The following is a 19,344-nucleotide window of genomic DNA, read 5'->3' as shown; positions in this document are numbered from 1 at the left end:
TATTTAGAATAGTAGTTTTCTCTGGGCTGCTTCCAGCAGAAGTAGCAAATATAAGGAGCACATTAGATAGCTGTCATATGATCTAACAGTGCGTGGAACATGTATAAATAAATGGTAACAAGGAAATTACTTGGACATCTTGATCCTACTAGATCTCCCCCAGAAAAAGACTCCTGTACTAGCAATAGTTTAAGAAAGCCTGGTGTAGGCAAGTTTTTTTTAGATCAGTCAAGTAGGGAAAATGCTACTATATATAAGCAAAATGGCTTCCTCCTATGCAGAACTGAACACAGTGAAGGGGAAGGGGAGCACAGTAAATAGCACACACTGATCAAGATAAGACAGCAAAGTTTGACCTTTTATATCTTTTAATACAGCCTCCATTAAAATTCTGAAGTGAAAATAGCTGGGTAATCATGAAAGTATAAGGAAAATATATGTTCAAGTAAAGATTTATCCCTACAATGCATAAGAATAATCAAGTGATGAAGGTCATTTAAATCCCATTGTATATGTCTCCTGGAACAACTGCCTGGTCACACTGATAATAGCACCTGCCAAATGCACAGTGCGTGACTGTTCAATGCTATTGGTAGACTACTAGCCCTAAGAGGAATACAGGTGTAAACTGCCAGAACAGCAGTGATATAGGAGGATGATACACAGAAACAGCAGTGACAACTTCAGTGGGCTGCTGCTTACAAGCTATCAGTAGGAATGTGCTTCTTCCTAGTGGCACTGGGCTCACATGACTACCATGATGTCTTCCAGCGGCTTTCGAGTCAGTGCAGGCACAGTAGCATCTTTCCTGGGATAGCCAACAGGGAGCAACAAGAGTAGCTTCTCGTTTGCTGGGCGCTGGAGCAGCACCCGGAGTTGGGGGCCACAGTTGAGAGGCGTGGAGGTCACTGTGTACAGACCCACGTTCTGCAGCAAGACAGACAGCAATAGAATGAGACAGAGGTCTGCACTCTGTATCCATTATTTTGTACAGGACCATTACACATTCTCCTATTGATTAGCCCAGAAATGTTGCTGTGTTAGACTCTGCTGCAGGCTTTAGAACATCTGATTTACTAATAGCCTCAACAGTACCACAAAAAGATGCCTGTTTTGCTTACAGAGAAGTACAACAAACACAAATTCTGCCTGAAATGTTTATGTGCTGTACAGCAGGGTCTGCCTGCAGTGCTCACTGTAATGGGGGGCCCATGGCTACAGGCTTTGAGATATAAAAGTCAGCCAGGGAGAAGTGCTCAGGCAATGGGCTTCTCATGTTAAGTAATCTCTACAATCTTCTGAAAAGAAGAGCTAATAGTGGTGGTGCTGAATATCACGAGTCCATGGCACTGTATCTTTTCACAGAATCAGAGTTCTTAGATTTGGAAGTAACCTCTGGAGATCATCTAGGCCGACCCCCAAAACCGGTTTTTACAATTTACCACACCAAACACCCATGATGTAGTCTCAAACTGTAATTTAGAAGATGAGGCTGCACATGGAGCCACACAACAATCTACTGTCTCGGAAATAGTCTTTTTTTTTCCTGGTACTCTGTCCAACTTCTTATACATCTGCCTTGTACTAAAAGTCTTAAGGATCTGTTTGTTTCCCTGGCAGATACATCATTCTACTTTCACTTACACTAGTCGTGTCAGTTAATTTCTAGGAGTTGGGAAAGAGGCAGCACTAAGGAGCCTATCAGTTCATAGGGAGCCTCAGAAATTCCACCTAATGATGGGCTGGCTCTCCTTGTCAGTCCTACTGTTTCTGACTATGGCACTAGTGACATAGTGTTAGTTCTGCCCCATTCCATGTGCACTCCCTTTGCTCCCAGCTCCATGAAGGGACAATACAGAGCACTGTGCAGCTGCAGAGCAGCAACACCACAGCAATGTGCTTCTGCACTGCTTGCTCACTTCTCAGATTTCCTGTATCTGAAGAACCCTGAAGGAGCAGCAATGAGGGAAGGGAAGCGTCACTCAAAACAGAATGGAGGAGAAATGTCAGTTCCCGGCAGGAAATAGGTCTGACATAAGAGGTGGCACCTTGCTGTTATCTTCCTGACAGGCCAAGTTAACTATCGGAAGAGCTTCACTATTTAAACACTTGTGTGAGTACATCAGATACAACATGCAGAACTGAACATGGAGAAACCACTGAGAAAATCCACTGACTGGTGTCAAACATGCTGAGCTTTAGAAATCAGTTCACTTTTGGAAACGCCTCAGAAAGACTGATTGAAATAGTGCAGCTTCTTCTGTGAAATATGTCCCTGATTTTTTTTCAGCACTATGAACTGAAAATGATTTGGGGTCAAGCCATTTTTTTAGGGGTTACTGAAAAGAAGGGGGCAGCGTGGCACTGCACAGCTGTGCTAGGGTAGTCTGCAGACCCTGTCAGCCCTGTTAGCACAAGACAGAAACCACAGGAGCTAAAGCTTGTGCCAGAAGCAGAGTGACAACTCTGGAAGTAAGCTTCATTATGTTTTTATTCCTGTTAACCAGAGAATAGGAATCACCCTCTCAGACATAAACATGTGCAGAATAACTTTAAAACTCAAAACTAAGATGTAGTTTCAGGAATTGGAGTAATACAGAAGACTGATAATGTTAAAATCTAAATTGGGCTCCACCCTCATTTGGGTAAAATAGTCTTAGTATGTAATCCAAACCAATATACTGATTCCCAGTATGTCTGTTCTGTCAGCATACCTGCAGTGCAGCAAGCAGGATACCACAGGCAATAGAAACACTGATTTCATTGTAGTAGTGGGTCTTCTTTTTGCCATTGGGAAGCCACCCATATACCTGCTTGAAAATGAGGATCAGATATGGAGCAGTGTCCAAGTACTCTTTGATCCAGTTTGTTCTGCAAAAGAGTAGTGCTTAAGACATTTATTTTGCAACCTTTTCACTTTCCTGTAAGTCACATTTACTGTCTACAAAGGGACACTAAAGGCATGGGACATTTATGGCAGTAAACTAAATCTTAGAACACTTATTGTGAAGGATTAAGTATTATCAGCTTAAATAGAAACATTTCTGACCAAAAAAAAGCTTGAACAAAGTTCTCTGTTTCAAAAGATTCAGCCGAGCAGTTGATGCGCTCACTCTCAAGAGTGAAATTGCATAAAAATAGAAGGTAGGACTTGACCTCTTATTTATGAACTGCCCTTACAAGCATTTGCCCTTGAAATTGCTTAATTCCTGGGATTTTGCAGACTTGCAGGTTCACCTGTTACCAGCAGTGCCAACTTTTTCATGATTTTAGGGAAAACTGCTAGTAGAAAAATCCAAAACTTCTTGGTCTAAGGTGTAAACCTAAATATAGTTTCAAGCTTTATGCACATCTTTCATTTGACAAGCCAAGGCTCAGAAGACATCTTCCCATTGTGTGAAGTTAAGCAAACCAGACTTTGGAACAATGAAATATTGCATAATTCAGCACTTGTACAGAGGCAAGTTGTGGCGTTACCTTAGCTGGCAGCAAGGATCCCGACAACTTAGGGAGCTTCATTTTTTGGAGACCAGCAGAAAAAAACTGGGATAAGCATTGTGACAGTAGAGGTTACATATGAAAAAAAAATAACAATAGAGCCAAATGCTTGGAAGAGTTTCAAGATGGAGAGCGTATAATCCCTTTTACTGGAGGCATTTTACGCACCAGCCACGAAGGCAGGATTCTACATGTATTTTTAAGTTTTTCTTTCCAACATGAATCTTAGAAATATATTAAAAGTGAGAGGGAGGAAGAAATGGGAAAGGATACTAGGAGAATTCAAGATAAGCTTCTTTTATCACTTCATCACAAGCAAAGGTTTTAAAAAATAAGCTGGATATTTTCCAGCTTTGCTATTTCCTGCCCCCCCCCCCGAAATTAAGTTGGGATGGAGAGGGAAAGTCTGCCTAAAACTTCCCAATATAGTTTTTCCTAGACTAAAACACAGCTCCCCTCAAACGGCTTAGCTCACTGAATTTTTCATACCTCAGTCTTTTCAGGTCATTAACCCATCTGTCTCCCATCCTTTTTTTGTAGTTGATTTCTTCTTCTTCTTCTACAATCTCACGAATCTTATGTTTTAAATATGGATCTTGCACTACCACAAAGGTCCAGGGCTCAGTGTGTGCTCCACTGGGTGAAGTACCTTCATACAAAACAAGCAAAGATGAAAACCCAGGAAGGAGGGTGCGCGGTGAGAGGTATCAGCTTTTCCTCATGGTCTTTCAGGCTGAGCAATGGCAAAGCAAGTGGATGAATCAATGAAAAAAAAGGACTGAGATAAATTTTGGCAGTCAATCCTGTCAATTTCTTTCTCAAAGACTGTGAAGTCCCAGTTCAACAACAGAGGTTGGTACCTTCTTACAGCCATCTTACAGGAAACCAAGGTCAGGGATGTATAAATTCCTTTGTGGTTGTTGTGATGAGGTAGCATTATGGTGCAATATATGCACACAGTAATGATATTGCAAAGTGTTATAACAAAAGCAACACACTGTCTGACTATGCATCCAACTCTGAGACACAATTTTAGCTGAAGGGCAAAGCTAATGGCTTTCAGGGAAACAAGGCTAAGTGACCACCCCAGGAATCTGTTGCTGACTGACAAAGATGAGGAGCTGCACAATGCTGACATCTGCCATATAGCATACAGGTTTGAGTTTGTTGTCCCAGGGATAGCTGGTGTATGTAGGTGTGCACATGTTAGAATCATAGAATCGTTAGGGTTGGAAAGGACCTTAAGATCATCTAGTTCCAACCTCCCTGCCATGGGCAGGGACACCTTACACTAAATCATATCACCCAAGGCTTCGTCCAGCCTGGTCTTGAACACTGCCAGGGATGGAGCATTCACAACCTCCCTGGGCAACCTATTCCAGTGCCTCACCACCCTAACAGGAAGGAATTTCCTTCTTATATCCAACCTAAACTTCCCCTGTTTAAGTTTTAACCCGTTACCCCTTGTCCTGTCACTACAGTCTCTAATGATGAGTCCCTCCCCAGCATCCCTATAGGCCCCCTTCAGATACTGGAAGGCTGCTATGAGGTCTCCACGCAGCCTTCTCTTCTCCAGGCTGAACAGCCCCAACTTCCTCAGCCTGTCTTCATTTGGGAGGTGCTCCAGTCCCCTGATCATCCTCGTGGCCCTTCTCTGGACTTGTTCCAACAGTTCCATGTCCTTTTTATGTTCAGGACACCAGAACTGCACACAATACTCCAGGTGAGGTCTCACAAGAGCAGAGTAGAGGGGCAGGATCACCTCCTTCGACCTGCTGGTCACGCTCCTCTTGATGCAGCCCAGGATACGGTTGGCTTTCCGGGCTGCAAGCGCACACTGCAGCCAGCTCATGTTCATTTTCTCATCAACCAACACCCCCAAGTCCTTTTCCACAGGGCTGCTCTGAATCTCTTCTCTGCCCAACCTGTAGCTGTGCCTGGGATTGCTCCGACCCAGGTGTAGGACCTTGCAGTTGGCATGGTTAAACTTCATGAGGTTGGCATCAAATTATTAAATCTGCACTTGCTCATTCATCTCTTCTTGTTACACATCAACATCATTGGAGAATATTTTAACAGCCTAGAGGATGAAAGCCAGAAACTGAAAGGTATAGTTATCTCTGCAGGCTGACAGATAAGGAATCTATTTAGATCTCTCTAGCCCCTCATACACATATCAAAAATATTTGAAGGTCTTGAACACATACAATGTTTGCTTACCTAAGCACTGATTTCAGTTTGAGAAATACTGAATAAGCAGCTTGAACTACCTTTTATATTAAAATGTGTTTATATTGTGACCCTTGAATCTTCTCAGGTTTCCCCAAGAACTGATGACATTTATGCTTTGCTTTGTTTTCTTTTTCTCTACACAGCCCAAAGCTTTCAGGATTACTAAATACTTCATCTGCACTCCAGGCTTGTTCGCTATGCTGCATTTGCCAAAACATGCTCAGTGTTCTAATGACTCCCAGCTAATTAGAGGAAGATGGAGACTCGTTACAGTGCAGTAACAAAGCTGCTTACAGTTTTTAATGGGAAAACAACGCACCTCGAATGCTAAAAATGTCTGTATTGTTAATCCTGCTAGAGGCTACTGAACATTTCTCTAAATTTTTCTACATAGTTTCTCTAATACTTTCTATATTAGCAGTAGCTGGTTCATAGAGTAAGAGAAATAGTAAGGGTCAAAACCACTCCTGGCTGAAGTCTGTGTTACTAAAGCAGAGATGAGATTAGTCCAGGACATGACAGTAATGATTTGAAACCCATGAATTCTCAAAAAATAAAAAAAATAAAAAATTTATTTCTGACATTCAGTTAAATAACCTCCATTAGGGTCCTCATCGTAACACTTCGGCTATATGCAAGAGGGGCCTGGAACTGATTTGAAAGGACAGGAAAAGTTTTTTCTTCTAGACTGAAACTTCTTTCCCATAGTAAACCCTAACCATTTATGTCAACCATTTATGGCTGAGACAATTTCACTGATTTGTCTGGAAAAAAAACAAACCAAACATAGTTGTTCAAATTGACTAATTTCCGATCAATCAACGGGTGCTCACGCATTATGGCTACAGGTGAAACTAGGAAAACCATAAGCCAAATGCCGATTCCCTTGGCTTTTCCGCATCACTTTTACACTGTTGAACAGCAATGCTGATCCTCTTTTTTCAGACCTTGAACCACTTGGTACCATACCTGCTGTTCTGATGACATTATCGATAACTTCCCTGGGGACCGGCTCATCACTAAGAAACCTGACAGACCGCCTCTTATTAAGAAGCTCATAAAACAACTTTGACCTTTTAATCATTTCGGCCTCAGTGTAGTGCTCCACAGAGAAAGGGATATGGGCAACGTTTTCCTCAGGTCCTTGCCACTCTTCATCCACCTCTGCGAGAAAACAAAAGTGGTTAGGAATTCTTTTGTTTACCTCTAGAGAATGCTATTTATATCTTTGGCATTCACAACCATAATGCACTTTGGCCTGCACTGGCATGCATTCCACTTCTATACCACTATAAAGACGAAGTCTGAGGTTCCAGTTGACACAACTCATTGATCCCTGGCCTCAGCTACTGAATAAACACCTTGTTTAAATACCAAGAGGGAAGCGGGTCCTGGGTGGCTGTAGCAAGTGTGATCCACAAAGAAGATATAGTCCTCTCCACTTCAGTCTGCAGGACAGCCTGTAAAAACGGGTTACAGGCTGAAACAGTGGTAAAAATGTGGCCAAACCTTCAGCTTACTTTTCTCAATCAGTAAATGCAAAGGTATGTCCCTTTCTGAGCAGTCTAATCAGAAAAAAAATTAAATTACTGACATTAGAAAGAGGACTTAACAATCAATAGATGTAAAATCTCCCCTGAAGAGCTGAGTGTCAGCTTTTTCCATATTCATGGTTCATAGCAGAAGCACAAGTTTAGGCTCTGCAAATGTGACTTTGTGGTTAAGTTCTTCAGTTTCATGATACTTTCAGCATAAGGGGAAATGGATGACAGGCATCTATACTTAGGATAACAACATATCAAATGTAGGGTATTATGTTTCTTCTCTTTCATTTAAGAACTCAAAATGGTTCCTCATTTCACTGAAAACTGTCTCTTTGGGTTTTTTTAAATACCACTTCTATTGTCTCTGAGATCTCCTCTTTCTCCCCTACATTCCTAGAAACAGCAGTGATAGCATTTTTTGCAACTATGATGCGGAAGTTAAAGCCATTTAAGCTTTGCATTTTGACCAGTCAATAGTATTGAGCAATCTGCCACAGAGGGCTGAGTCAGGAAAAAATATTCCAGTTCTTTTTCAGTCACTGCTAGGCTATTATTCTGGAATCATAGCAATCTCCAGTGCAAATTCAAACAGCAATTATTTCTGTGTTTTAGTAGCATGCAGTTGCTTAGAGACCAAGCTGATTTTTTGTTCATTTTACAAACAGCAGTGAAATATTCACAAGTGTGGCTCAGCATGTGAAAGAGACTGCAATACATCCAGTGTCATATGTTGAGTCTAAACAGAATTATTCTGGTCCCTAAATAACATATATTTCATTTTTCATACAAAGAAGTCACCCAGAAAATGTGTTTTGTTTAGCATTTCATGCCTGCATTAAGCACTCTCAGTCACAGCCTGCAAGGACCTGACACCAGGGTAATGGGAAGCAGTGACCCATTGTAAAAATTATTTTTGTGGCTGTCTTGCACACTCAAATGAAAAAGGAAAAGGATGCCTCTTCCTAGTGTTCCCTTTGTGGTTTAGACTTAGTAAAGCAGATTATTTACACTTCAATGGCAACTGGCTGTCTAAGATTTGCCCCTTTGCTAGGATTCTGGTGATATTCTCTTTCAGAAACTTTCACACCCCTATTTTTTTTTGCTCTTCCTCCTCCACACTCACTGAAAGGAATACCACAGGGGTAAAAGGCTATGTTTACACTAGCAAGTAGCGTGGTGCAATAGGATGCTGAGAGAAAGAGCTGCTGCTGGGACCCAGTGTTCAACATCCTACATGTTTTGGAGTGATAGGGTAGCTGGAGAGGTAAGGTAGGGAGATGTTTAAAGCTGCATTTTTTTCACCCATTCCATGCTGTGCATGTTACTATATGATGCCATTTTCAAGGACCACTAAGTTAAGCTGGTAAAAGCCAGTATGCAAAATCTTCCACAGGCAGAAGTCAAGACAGTAATAATTGGCAGCCAAAGTATTTCAGAGAAAAAGTAGTGACCCACAAAAGTATAAAACCCTAAGGGAAAACATAAGGACTAGGGAGACAGCAACTCATCAACCCTTTCTGACTTGGCTGAGAAATGTCTGGCCAGTAGAGAAATTCAGAAGGTGTCCACTGACACAGATAAGATGGAAAATCAGCAAGCTTTGGGACATAGCCTCTCCTGCAATCTCCTCGCAAAGGACTTACAAGTCTGGAAGCTAGCTGCCCTCCTGCAACTGTCATTACTGGTCCAATAAAACTAATTCTCCCTCCCAAACCATCTTGTATAGCAGTACTGAAACTACATCAAAGATATTCATTGCTGAACTTAATTGAGATTTAGTTACACAGAATGATACACATGTTAATTTTCTCCATATGTACTCATGTGAGAGTAGTTTCTAAATGGGAGAAATATTTTCCTTATGACAACAAAAAAACTTCCTGAAATCAGCTGAGGTTGTGTATTGTCTATTGGAAAGCAGAACCTGACCAGAAAACTATACTGAAAGTAGGTATTGTATTAGTGTCCTGGTGAAAAATTCAGGTCAGACTATACTATTTGTGCTTATATCAATGTGCCAAGATGATCATCCCTACATATTTCACAAGTTTACAGTGTTGAGTGTCCTGGGAAATAGACTATTTCTAGCCTAGAAACAGTCAATTAAAACTCACTTCAGGTCCCAAGAGTTTTTATGTGCTCTCACTATTTACTTTCTTGTGATGAGGTTTTTATCAAAGTTCAAAAAGAAGGAAATCATTTCAAGTTAGAGATTGGGTGATATGATTTAGCGTAAGGTGTCCCTGCCCATGGCAGGGGGGTTGGAACTAGATGATCTTAAGGTCCTTTCCAACCCTAACTATTCTATGATTCTATGATTCTATGAAGACTAGTCTATAAAATACTGAAAATCTTTAGAAAGAAGATTTGTCAAATCAGAACAAAGATGGATGAAATTTCTGTAATCTCTGTACCTGGTTTTGAAACACAAGGAGAGGAAAGACAAGTAGGTGATAAACCATCAATACATACATGAAAGTTGAAGAACAGAATGAAGAAGTGCAAGATTAAATTACTTATATGGATGAGAACAGCAGTCAGAGAACTCCCTCAGATGATGTGCTTAATCCAGAGAAGATGTTGCTTGTTGCCAGTTCAGTGCAGAGGCCTAGGTAGCACACTGGATGAGCTATAAGTGCCTGTACAGGACAAAACATGACAGGGAGGGAAGAATGAAGATGCAATAACAATAGCAGTACCTGCTTTGACTTGTGCAGGAAGCATATCAATTAAAAAATAAGAAATTATGGATGTTGTAGACTGTAAAGAAGTAAAAAGTAGCATGTTGTTGTGGTTTAGGCCCATCTGGTAACTCAGAACCATGCAGCTGCTTGCTTACTCCACCCCACTTCCTCCCCCTGCTCCCAGAGGGATGGGGAGGAGAACTGAAAGAATGTAGCTCCCATGGGTTGAGATAAGAACAGTCCAGTAACTAAGGTATAACACAAATCACTGCTGCTACCACCAATAATAATAATAATAAGGGAAATAACAAGGGAAGAGAATACAACTGCTCACCACTCACTGACCGACACCCAGCCCAACCGAGCAGTGATCTACCCCTTCCAGGTAACTGCCCCCAGTTTACATACTGGGCATGACGTGCTGTGGTATGGAATACCTCTTTGGCTAGCTTGGGTCAGGTGTCCTGTCTCTGCTTCCTCCCGGCTTCCCCTCCTCCCTGGCAGAGCATGAGACTTACAAAGTCCTTGGTCAGAGTAAACATTACTGAGCAACAACTAAAACCATCAGTGTTATCAGTTGTTCTCAGGCTGAAAGTCAAAACCACAGCACTGCACCAGCCACTAAGAAGGAGAAAAATGACTGCTACTGCTGGACCCAGGAAACGTGTAAACAAAGGCTTGTTTTTTGAAATACACTTCTTTTATAGCGTGAAGCCTGTAGAGGCCCCCAAGGTCACATCTAGGTCAGAACACACCTTTAATAGAGACATATTGCCTCAACCACATCATTGTTATTAAGTATCAGTCAGAAGCATAATTTTCTAGGTACAGAATGAAGAAGAAATATTAAGAAACCAGGCTTCCTAGCTGAAGCATCCCACACCTTAATCAAACAACCTGTTCTTCTCTCGGTGCAGTGAATCTCTTCACTTTGGTTTCAGTGAGAAGGGAGGACATTACAAAAAAAAACCAAAAAGGCACCACTAAAGTGAGATTATCAGTTGATTCAATTTAATTGACAAACTCAAAGGCTGAGGAAAAGTAAGCATATAACTGTGACTTTCAATTTTTAAGGGAACAAACTTGGGGAAAAAAAAGGGATTAAGGGAAATTAAGCTAGATAACTCAGACTGAAGAATTCAGGGATCAGGAAGCAGAGAAATTTCCATTTCTTTAAATCAAGAGGTATAAAAATAATCTCAAATGTAATTGGTTGAATAAACATCTCACTTAAATGATCTATAGGCAACTAGGAATGGAAGAAAGGGATTAGTTAACGCAACACCTCCTAGGACAGGAAGTATAAAACTTGCAGTATTACCCAAGGTAAAGCCAAGTTAAATTTTCAGAGGCTTGTTCGCTTCTTTTGCATTGTTTGGTTTTGTTTTTTTTTTCCCCCCTTCATGTAAATAGAAGAGAAGAAAAGACGTGAAAAGTGAAACTGCTTTGTGGTCAGGATGGTTCAACTTAACAACATGGTGAAAAAAGGAATCTGCTTTCAAAGATTCTGAACATGGGACAAAGTTGAGGTGACTAGAGAGAATCAAAGTGTGAGAATCACTATATCTAAGCTTAAGTTTTGTAAGCAAAACTTTAAAAACCTTAATGCACTCAGAAGTGGGAATATTGGCTGAGGCAGGAGAGCCCAGAAGTGAGAGAACTGACACACAAAGCCAAAATTCTCCTGACAATTTAATTATTTTTTTAATAAATTAAGCTATTATTTATTCTCTGACACCATGTGTCTACCATTCATTCTTAGCAGTTAACATTATCCATATGCTAAGCTAAAATCATTATCAGCACCATCTGTTTAGTGCATATTCTCTATATCTTTAATTGCTGTGTTTAGACATATTCCTGTTTGTATGGTCACATTATACAATACTACAAATGTCTTGTTTACATCACATGTGTTGCATCATTTGATGGACAACAGACATCCTGCTAGTCCATCTATTACCTTCCAAAGATTGCCATGAACTCTGTTGTACATTTACAATAATCATCAGTCTTCCTGCTTTTTAAGCAAACCTGGAAAGGTTTTGGCTCAGACATCCCAAGTGAAATCTCACTTTAAAAGTATTTTTTCTTTAACTCTATCAGAAACTCCTCTCTGGATACATTTTAAGGTTATGTTTGTGCTCTGCTCAGCAGTTCATATGGGAAGTTATAATGAGCCTTCAAACGGTGTAATAATTTATCTCAATGTGTAGCAAAAATTCTTATAATTAATATCGAATAACATACACTCAGAACAATGACTTGTCATTTAATTTCTATCGGCCACTTATTTTATATATACTGACACTTCCCTTTGTTGTTGGCTCCCAGTTACAAGTCATTAAGAAATTTCACTTGTCCATCTCTTGGTTTTATGGAAAGACCACTTGATGATAGTATAATACTATCAGATGATACTGAATCTGATCCTTGAGAAGCCCCAGTTGAAACCTCAGTCAAGACCAATGTGTTTGCTTTCCAAACCAGCTCTTCCAATTTCTTCTCTAAGGAACTGCTTTCTAAGCATAGAATTCCTCTCCAATCTTCTTTTCCAGTGTAAAGACACAATGCATAGAAAAACAATTAAATGCACATAATGACAGCTTTCAGATCTTTGGACTTAAAATGCTGGGCAACTGGTCTTGTCTTTTATTGCTTGATTAATGGCAGACTACTACATAATCTGCCACTACAGAAATCCCAGTCCTGAATCCAATCCTGAACTGACTGCACGGCTAAAAGAGATGGAGTGCCTTACTAGTGAGTTATAAATAGTGGTTAGCAGGCTGATCCTGAAAACCTCAAGAGTTAATCAGGGATCCTAAGAAGTATCAAGAGGCAGACCCTGGAAAAAAAAAAAAGCCAGCACAAAAATATTGTGAAAATTGCCTCAAAATGGAACATAGTTGCAGAAGGTTTCTTAAGATCTTCAGGGGAATGGAGCAGCTGTTTTATAAAGAGATTTGCTGGTTTATGTAGCAAAAGGAAAGCTGAGTGGTAATCTGTTTGCTGTCTATAAACCACAGGAGGATATACACCAGGGCTGGAAAATAATACAATAATGCATCATCTCCGCATAAATCCTGTGTTCCTAAATGACACAAAGCATGAAGTGTCATCAAATTGGAAAATTCAATGCTACTGCCTCATTTATGTCAGTAGTAGTATTAAAAGAATCTTTTGAACTTGCAGAGAGAAATCCTATAAATGGGAGATATCATCACAAGCAATGAGCAGGGCACTTTCAGAAGAGATGGAACTTTCGGGCCTTTGTACATTGCTTTCTAGTCCTTGAGTGCATCACCAAAGTCCCCACAACTAAATACACAGCAATAAAATGCCTTTGCTATTAATCTTTATAACTTATCCCCAGGGTAACAAGGATACAAATGAAATTCAACCTCATCCTCCACAGCACTGTAAATTCTGTGTTTACTTTATCTGTCAATTGTACTGATCTGAATATACAACCAAGAAAGTGACCAATATACAATAAGCTCCCTGAGCTAAAGACTGAACTTGTCTTTGCAACAATCCATATCTTATTGTGTAAACCTGAATCAGTGGGAGATGAGGCATTACCACTTTGGGATTAGATGCCCACCACTAGAAGACAAACCTTGTGATTCATCATTCAAGACAAGGCTGAAGAAACGTCTGTTTCATCCGTATCTAACTGATAACCACACATGTTCTAATGCAAGACACAACCAGATAAACATACACACAGCCCATTCTTGCCAATCCACAGCACAACAATCTCTCATTCTGGATCTCATAAATGAAGGAAGAAGTTCCAGGACAGATGGGTATGCAAACAAATCTGAAGTACTGCCAGTTAAAGCATTAAACAAATTGACTGAGTGAATGCTTTCCACTTAACCAAAGAGCTGGGTTTCTGGCTGCTCTGACAAACATCCTTCTCTTCAGCTACTGAAACAATAACACAGACAAGCTTGGGAGCACTTGGCCCTCCCCTTCAACCTTTCACTGTCAATAAGTGACTCTACTGAATCTGTCCAAGCAGTTCATCTGCTTACATTCAGTGCTTTGCTGCTTGAAGGTATGCCCCTCTCAGGGGCAGCATCCCTGCTGGTGCCACTTCAGAGAATGTTCACAGGGCTGAGGTTGGCTGAGTAAGTTCAGTGTTTTTCTTACCAACCACTTCACTCTCTTGGCAAAGCACTCTCACCTTGGTCATGGAAACATACTGAAAGACTTGGTCTTCAGCCACCCCTTCCTGTCAGGGGGCTGTTCAAAATTCAACTCATTCACCTACAGCAGCCCTAGATTCTAGCTTCAGACCTTAAAAATGTTTGATCTCACCTAATTCAAATGCTTTTCAAAGGAACTTTATCTTTAAACACAAGCCAGCTTGAGACATTAAATAGAAATGAGCTTTTCTGATAAAGTAAGATACGTTAGTACAGTAGCAGAATTTACACAGCAGGTAAAATAGTCTTTTCTACAAAAAAAAAAAATCTCTATTTAAATCCATGTTTCTGTTTCAGCATCTAGTGCACTCAGTGAAAATTTTAACCCTGACAAAGTGAATATGTTTTGATCCTTAATTACAGCATTAGCAGAGTAGCAAATCCTTACCATAGTCTCTTCTCACTTAGTCTGGGCTTTCCACTACTGAAGAAAAACTTCCTTAAGCATGATGCAATTATTTTAATTTTTCTAGAAACAAAAGACATGCCTATATGCAAAGATGTTGGTTTGAATCACACACCATTAAGGGAAAGATGATTCTTTGTTGTTGAAAACAACATAGCAAGAAAACTTAATTTCATGTTGGATGGCATGATAACTTGAGAGAGGTCTTATTTAAAAATAAATACATCTCGTTTAAGTAATAGCAAACAAGCACAGTTTGGAATTTAGCACCTGAATAAAAGGGAAACCAGCTAAGATCTAAAAGAATAATATTTTATATATGGAGCTGTGGCAGTGAGACTCCTTACTAAGAGTTACTAGGTTTGTTTATCTAGAGGATCTAAATTTTTTAACTGATAGAAACAGCCGTAGTCAAAGATGTGTGTCAGTGATAATTCATAGATTATAACTTGATCTATCCACAGGAATTTTAGTTTGTGGCAATTTAAATGAACAAGTAAGCTATTAGTGAGAAAAGAAATATGGAGTAATTTTATAGAGAATCTATTTTGCTTTGAACAAAGAAGGATACAACATATGAAGTAATCTTTAAAGACATTTTGAATACTTGGGAAATAGTCAATGTGGTTTAAAATGTTCCAAGTATCAACTATTTCTGGAAACTGATAAAGAACACTAACACAAAGTACACTAAACACTGAGAAATAAAGAGAAAGAACAGTCCTTAGAAACAGGTCTATGTGCAGAAAATCAATATAAGTTTCAAGATTTCTGGAAGCAGACAGAGAATGTGTCATGACAGGACAAAAAAACGCACAAAAAGCCTTTGAAACTAGCTTTAAAAGAAAAAAAAATCCTACATTATCTGCAAGATAAAAGTCTACAAAGTTCTTTTCCTATGAAGTTTTTAATTTCACAAAGAAATAAATGGAGCTTATGGAGAATAGTCAGGGAGCAAAAAGAAGGAAGGATAGATTTTGTGCTCAGACTTTTGTTCAAGCTGTGCATCAGAAACCACTCCTGAAAAAAAAAGAGGCATTCTATACAGGTTCAGATATGCAGTTGGGTAAACAGATTAGCACCATTACCATATTTTGTTCTTAAATATTTGATCAACTCGGCTCCCAAAAGATCCCACTTCCAATACAGCTAAAACTCTCATGGACATCCTCAGAAGTCACAGATGAAAGACTTCTGTAAGAAGTTTAAAAAACCCATTTCCAACTTTTCTAGGGGTGCTGAGACCAAATATGTAGCACTGGATGGTAAAGTGAAATGAGACTACAAAATCAGCTTTCAGATAGAAACTCTCTGTTCGGGTCTACACTTTGCTCACAATAGTGAGACCTGGGAAAAAGCTGGGGGGACTTCATCAGTATCTCCTTTCTTTCCCTACATTGCCCCTCATATATCTGATATTTGCTGTGCAAAGTGACAGACAGAAGCCTTGGAAAAATGATTTTCCTTTTGCATTCTGACACGCCAGATCTGGGGGAAATTGAGATTTACATCAAGGGTGTCATAACATGGCCTCCTTCCAGGGAGCTGAGAAGCTCGGGACACAGCACCACTGTAGCACTATGTGTTGCTATCACTGCAGAGAAGTCCAGAAGATCACATCTCCCTTATTCATATCAGCAGATAGACTTCAAACAACAAAAGTGCTCAGATGTATAAGTTTTTCCTTACCTTCTTCCTCTAAGTGGTGGTCTGTGCCATCTTTTAAATCTTCATCCACCCCTGGATGAGATAGAGGCTTGCTTTTAGTCTCATATTTTTCCTTCTCTCCATCAATCTTCTTTAGTATTACCCAAATCAAAATACATATAATGGCTATAAAGACTGGGGTTAATGAAGAAAAGAGTGCCATGATTATGGAACAGTGGAGTCTTCCTACCAAGTTCAGTAGTTTCCTCTGAAAAGGGAAGAGCAGAACGGCAGTAAGCAGAAAGGGGTGGACCCAAGGTTCAGTCCTTGACCCTATCCAGCTTTTATTTTTTGGCCACCACCCCCACAGTCTCATCTGTGATGTGCTCTGGCTCTTAAGCAGACCCAGGTTTATATGTTTTCAGGGAAGAACCTGCTAATAAACAGTGAGGAGAGGCACAGACCATTTACAAATGCATAAATGCTGTAGAGTGCAATATGAAAAACAAATCATCCAAAACACCAGACTAAGGCCAAAGACTTCTCCCCTATATTTTTATTGTTACTGAGATCCCAGTAATCTTCCATGTAACAACGATTATGAGAAAGAACTGAGGGGGAATGTGACTTTTAAAAACTGATGGGATCTCTTCAATGTTTAAGTCTTAAAATCAGTCGTAGTGCAGGTATTCCAGGAAATCAAAATACCACCAATTGACAGTCAGCTTGCAGCTCCACCCTTGGCTATATGTAAACAGGTCAATAAAACAGATAAGCAGCAGTGTTACCTGTGTATGAAGCATGAATGAGATGATTCACAGATCCCTGTATTTGTCCTGGATGTTCTGGAGGAATTAAAAAGAAGAATAGAGGGAGTCAAAGTAAGACATTTTTAAGGGCCGAATACCTAGGCTGCAGTGAACTTTAAAACTGTGATCCAGCTATCTTATCAGTGGGAAGATTAGAAAGTGACAGTATCCCGGTCTAATCCAAGAATGGTCAGTGTGTAAATGTTTAACCCATTTTTTACCTCAGCCAGCTGCTTGGGAACTGAACCAGCACAGCAGCACTGAATTAATGCATTTATCTGGGATTTTTGGAACATACTGAACAATGAAATGCCAGATGGCAGTGGGTTCTGAGGGTTATACTGGAGAGCAGGGTACAGGGGTACTGAGTGCATACAGGTCCCAGCACCCAGGTAAACAACAGCCTTGTCAAGCCCTATGTGATGCTACATAAGGCTAGCACTGAAGTCTCATTAAGAGATTCAAATATATATTAACCATGGCAAGTTAATACGCATTATGCGTAAGCTCACCCAGGGTAAGTGGGAGCAGTCATAGCTGTAACCATTCCAGATGACATGCCCCAGGGCCCTGGCACATTATGCACCGCAACCATCACCTGCTGGGGAGCACTGCAGGTCCTGCCTAAGGCACCCCCCATTTCCTTAATGTGGAAACCAGGGCATACAGGGGGAGAGAAGCTGGTGTATGCAGGCTCCATCTGGACAGGTTCTCAGTTCATACCCTAGTCACTCACATCTCTCACCTCACTGGTTCTGCAGCACTGGACACCCTTACTAGTCCCATTTGACACTGCTGCTCCAAAGGCTCCCATGCCTGAGCAAATACTACCTGGATGAAGCACCCATTAATGACCAGGTCACTGCACAGGACGAGGGATGTGTGGCCACAGTGGCTGGGTGGCAAGATGATAGACGCAGAATAAATATTTCACTGCTCTTGGTGCATCCTGTCCCAGCATAGAGTCCCCAGGTCCCAGAAGGGCCTGGTCATTCCAGGCACTGTGTGGGAATCTGTGTAAGAAGGGTACCCCCAGAACCAACAAATGCCTGCATAAGTCCATCAGAAATGAAATAAAGAGGATATGCAAAAGTTGTACTTAAGTACCTAATCTAATAAAACTGGCAATGATCAGGCACCTATCTCTGGCTAAGAAGGCAACTTGATTGAAAACCCAAGCCATGAATCTTTTCTTCCCTCCTCTCCAGTCAAGTTGTAACATGGGATCATTGATCATGGACTGCATGTACAAAAAACTCCACAACCAGTACACTGTACAGGAATGGAAAGGACAGCAATTATCATGTGGGAAAAAGAGTTGAATTTATTCTCCATTTACAGTAGATATTTAAACTCATTTACCCTGCCTGTTGGCCACCCATTCATGGGGAGAGATACTTCACCTAATCCCAATTAGAAACATTAGATTTGTTCATGAGTAGAATAGAAACCTGCAGTTTCAATCAGACAAATTTTCAACAGCCTCCTCTATGGCAAGGAAGGAAAAAAGAATGTGGTCTGAATTGCACTGACTGTTTCTCCCACAGGGAATATATTTTTGCTAACCTTGAATAATCACATACACATAAGGTGGGATCTGGATGATTCTCAGCAGCTGAGAATCCATCCTGCAGACATTCAGGGCTGTGCTGAAAGACTGAGAGAAGCAATACAGAAGGTTGAATGCTATTGTTTAAAACAACTACCTCTACTTGCAATGCTGGGAACATTGTAATCTCTCACTTTTCTGGAATAACTTTGACTTTCTTAGAGGTGATGAGATTCATTTTTCTCTTGTAGAGCAAAAAAGAAAAGCAAGCTAAATAAAAGTCCCTTTGGTGTTAACTTAAGCAAAATCTGTATTTGGTGTTATATATTCAAGACTGCTAGGTTGAACTTCAGCCCCACAGAAATCCCTCAATACCTTGTTTTATTGAAACCTGATTTAGTTTCAATACCATACCACAGTCATTCAAAATATAAACACAGTGATGCTCTCAGGAACTGTGGAGAGGAGCAGGTAGAAGCAGTCAATTTTTACATGGTAGATTTTAATCAGCTTTTTGTGGGATTTGGAGTTTTGGGGTTTTTTTCTTTTTTTCAATCCAAGCTTTATAGAAATGTAATTATTCTTCTCATGATAAATTCAAGCAGATTTATTACCATTATGTCTTCTGTTCTACTGTAAAACCTAGCAGCTGGATTTTTTTTGTTTGTTTGTTTGTTTTTGTTTCAACAAAGTCAGGAGAAACATGACAAATAACCCTACCAGGAATTAATGAAGCTTTTCTGACAGACGTGAAAAGA

At 40.2% G+C, this 19,344-nt stretch overlaps 1 protein-coding gene across 1 annotated transcript; it reads right to left on the bottom strand.

Moving 5' to 3' along the window:
- Positions 1-350: 350 nt before the first annotated feature.
- Positions 351-16,550, bottom strand: IYD (iodotyrosine deiodinase). The gene is made up of 5 exons (XM_062641708.1): positions 16,271-16,550; positions 6,700-6,894; positions 3,988-4,147; positions 2,715-2,871; positions 351-927 (listed from the first exon to the last, which is right to left on the bottom strand). The coding sequence occupies exons 1-5, from the start codon at positions 16,449-16,451 to the stop codon at positions 745-747; spliced, it is 876 nt and encodes a 291-aa protein (XP_062497692.1). The 5' UTR covers positions 16,452-16,550; the 3' UTR covers positions 351-744.
- Between the last annotated feature and the right edge of the window lie 2,794 nt (positions 16,551-19,344).

The sequence above is a fragment of the Pezoporus occidentalis genome, unplaced genomic scaffold (genome assembly GCF_034315485.1).
Source record: "Pezoporus occidentalis ecotype Australia unplaced genomic scaffold, CSIRO_AGI_Poc_V1 ctg7, whole genome shotgun sequence".
NCBI lineage: Eukaryota > Metazoa > Chordata > Aves > Psittaciformes > Psittacidae > Pezoporus > Pezoporus occidentalis.
This window is presented reverse-complemented; position numbering and strand designations above follow the sequence as displayed.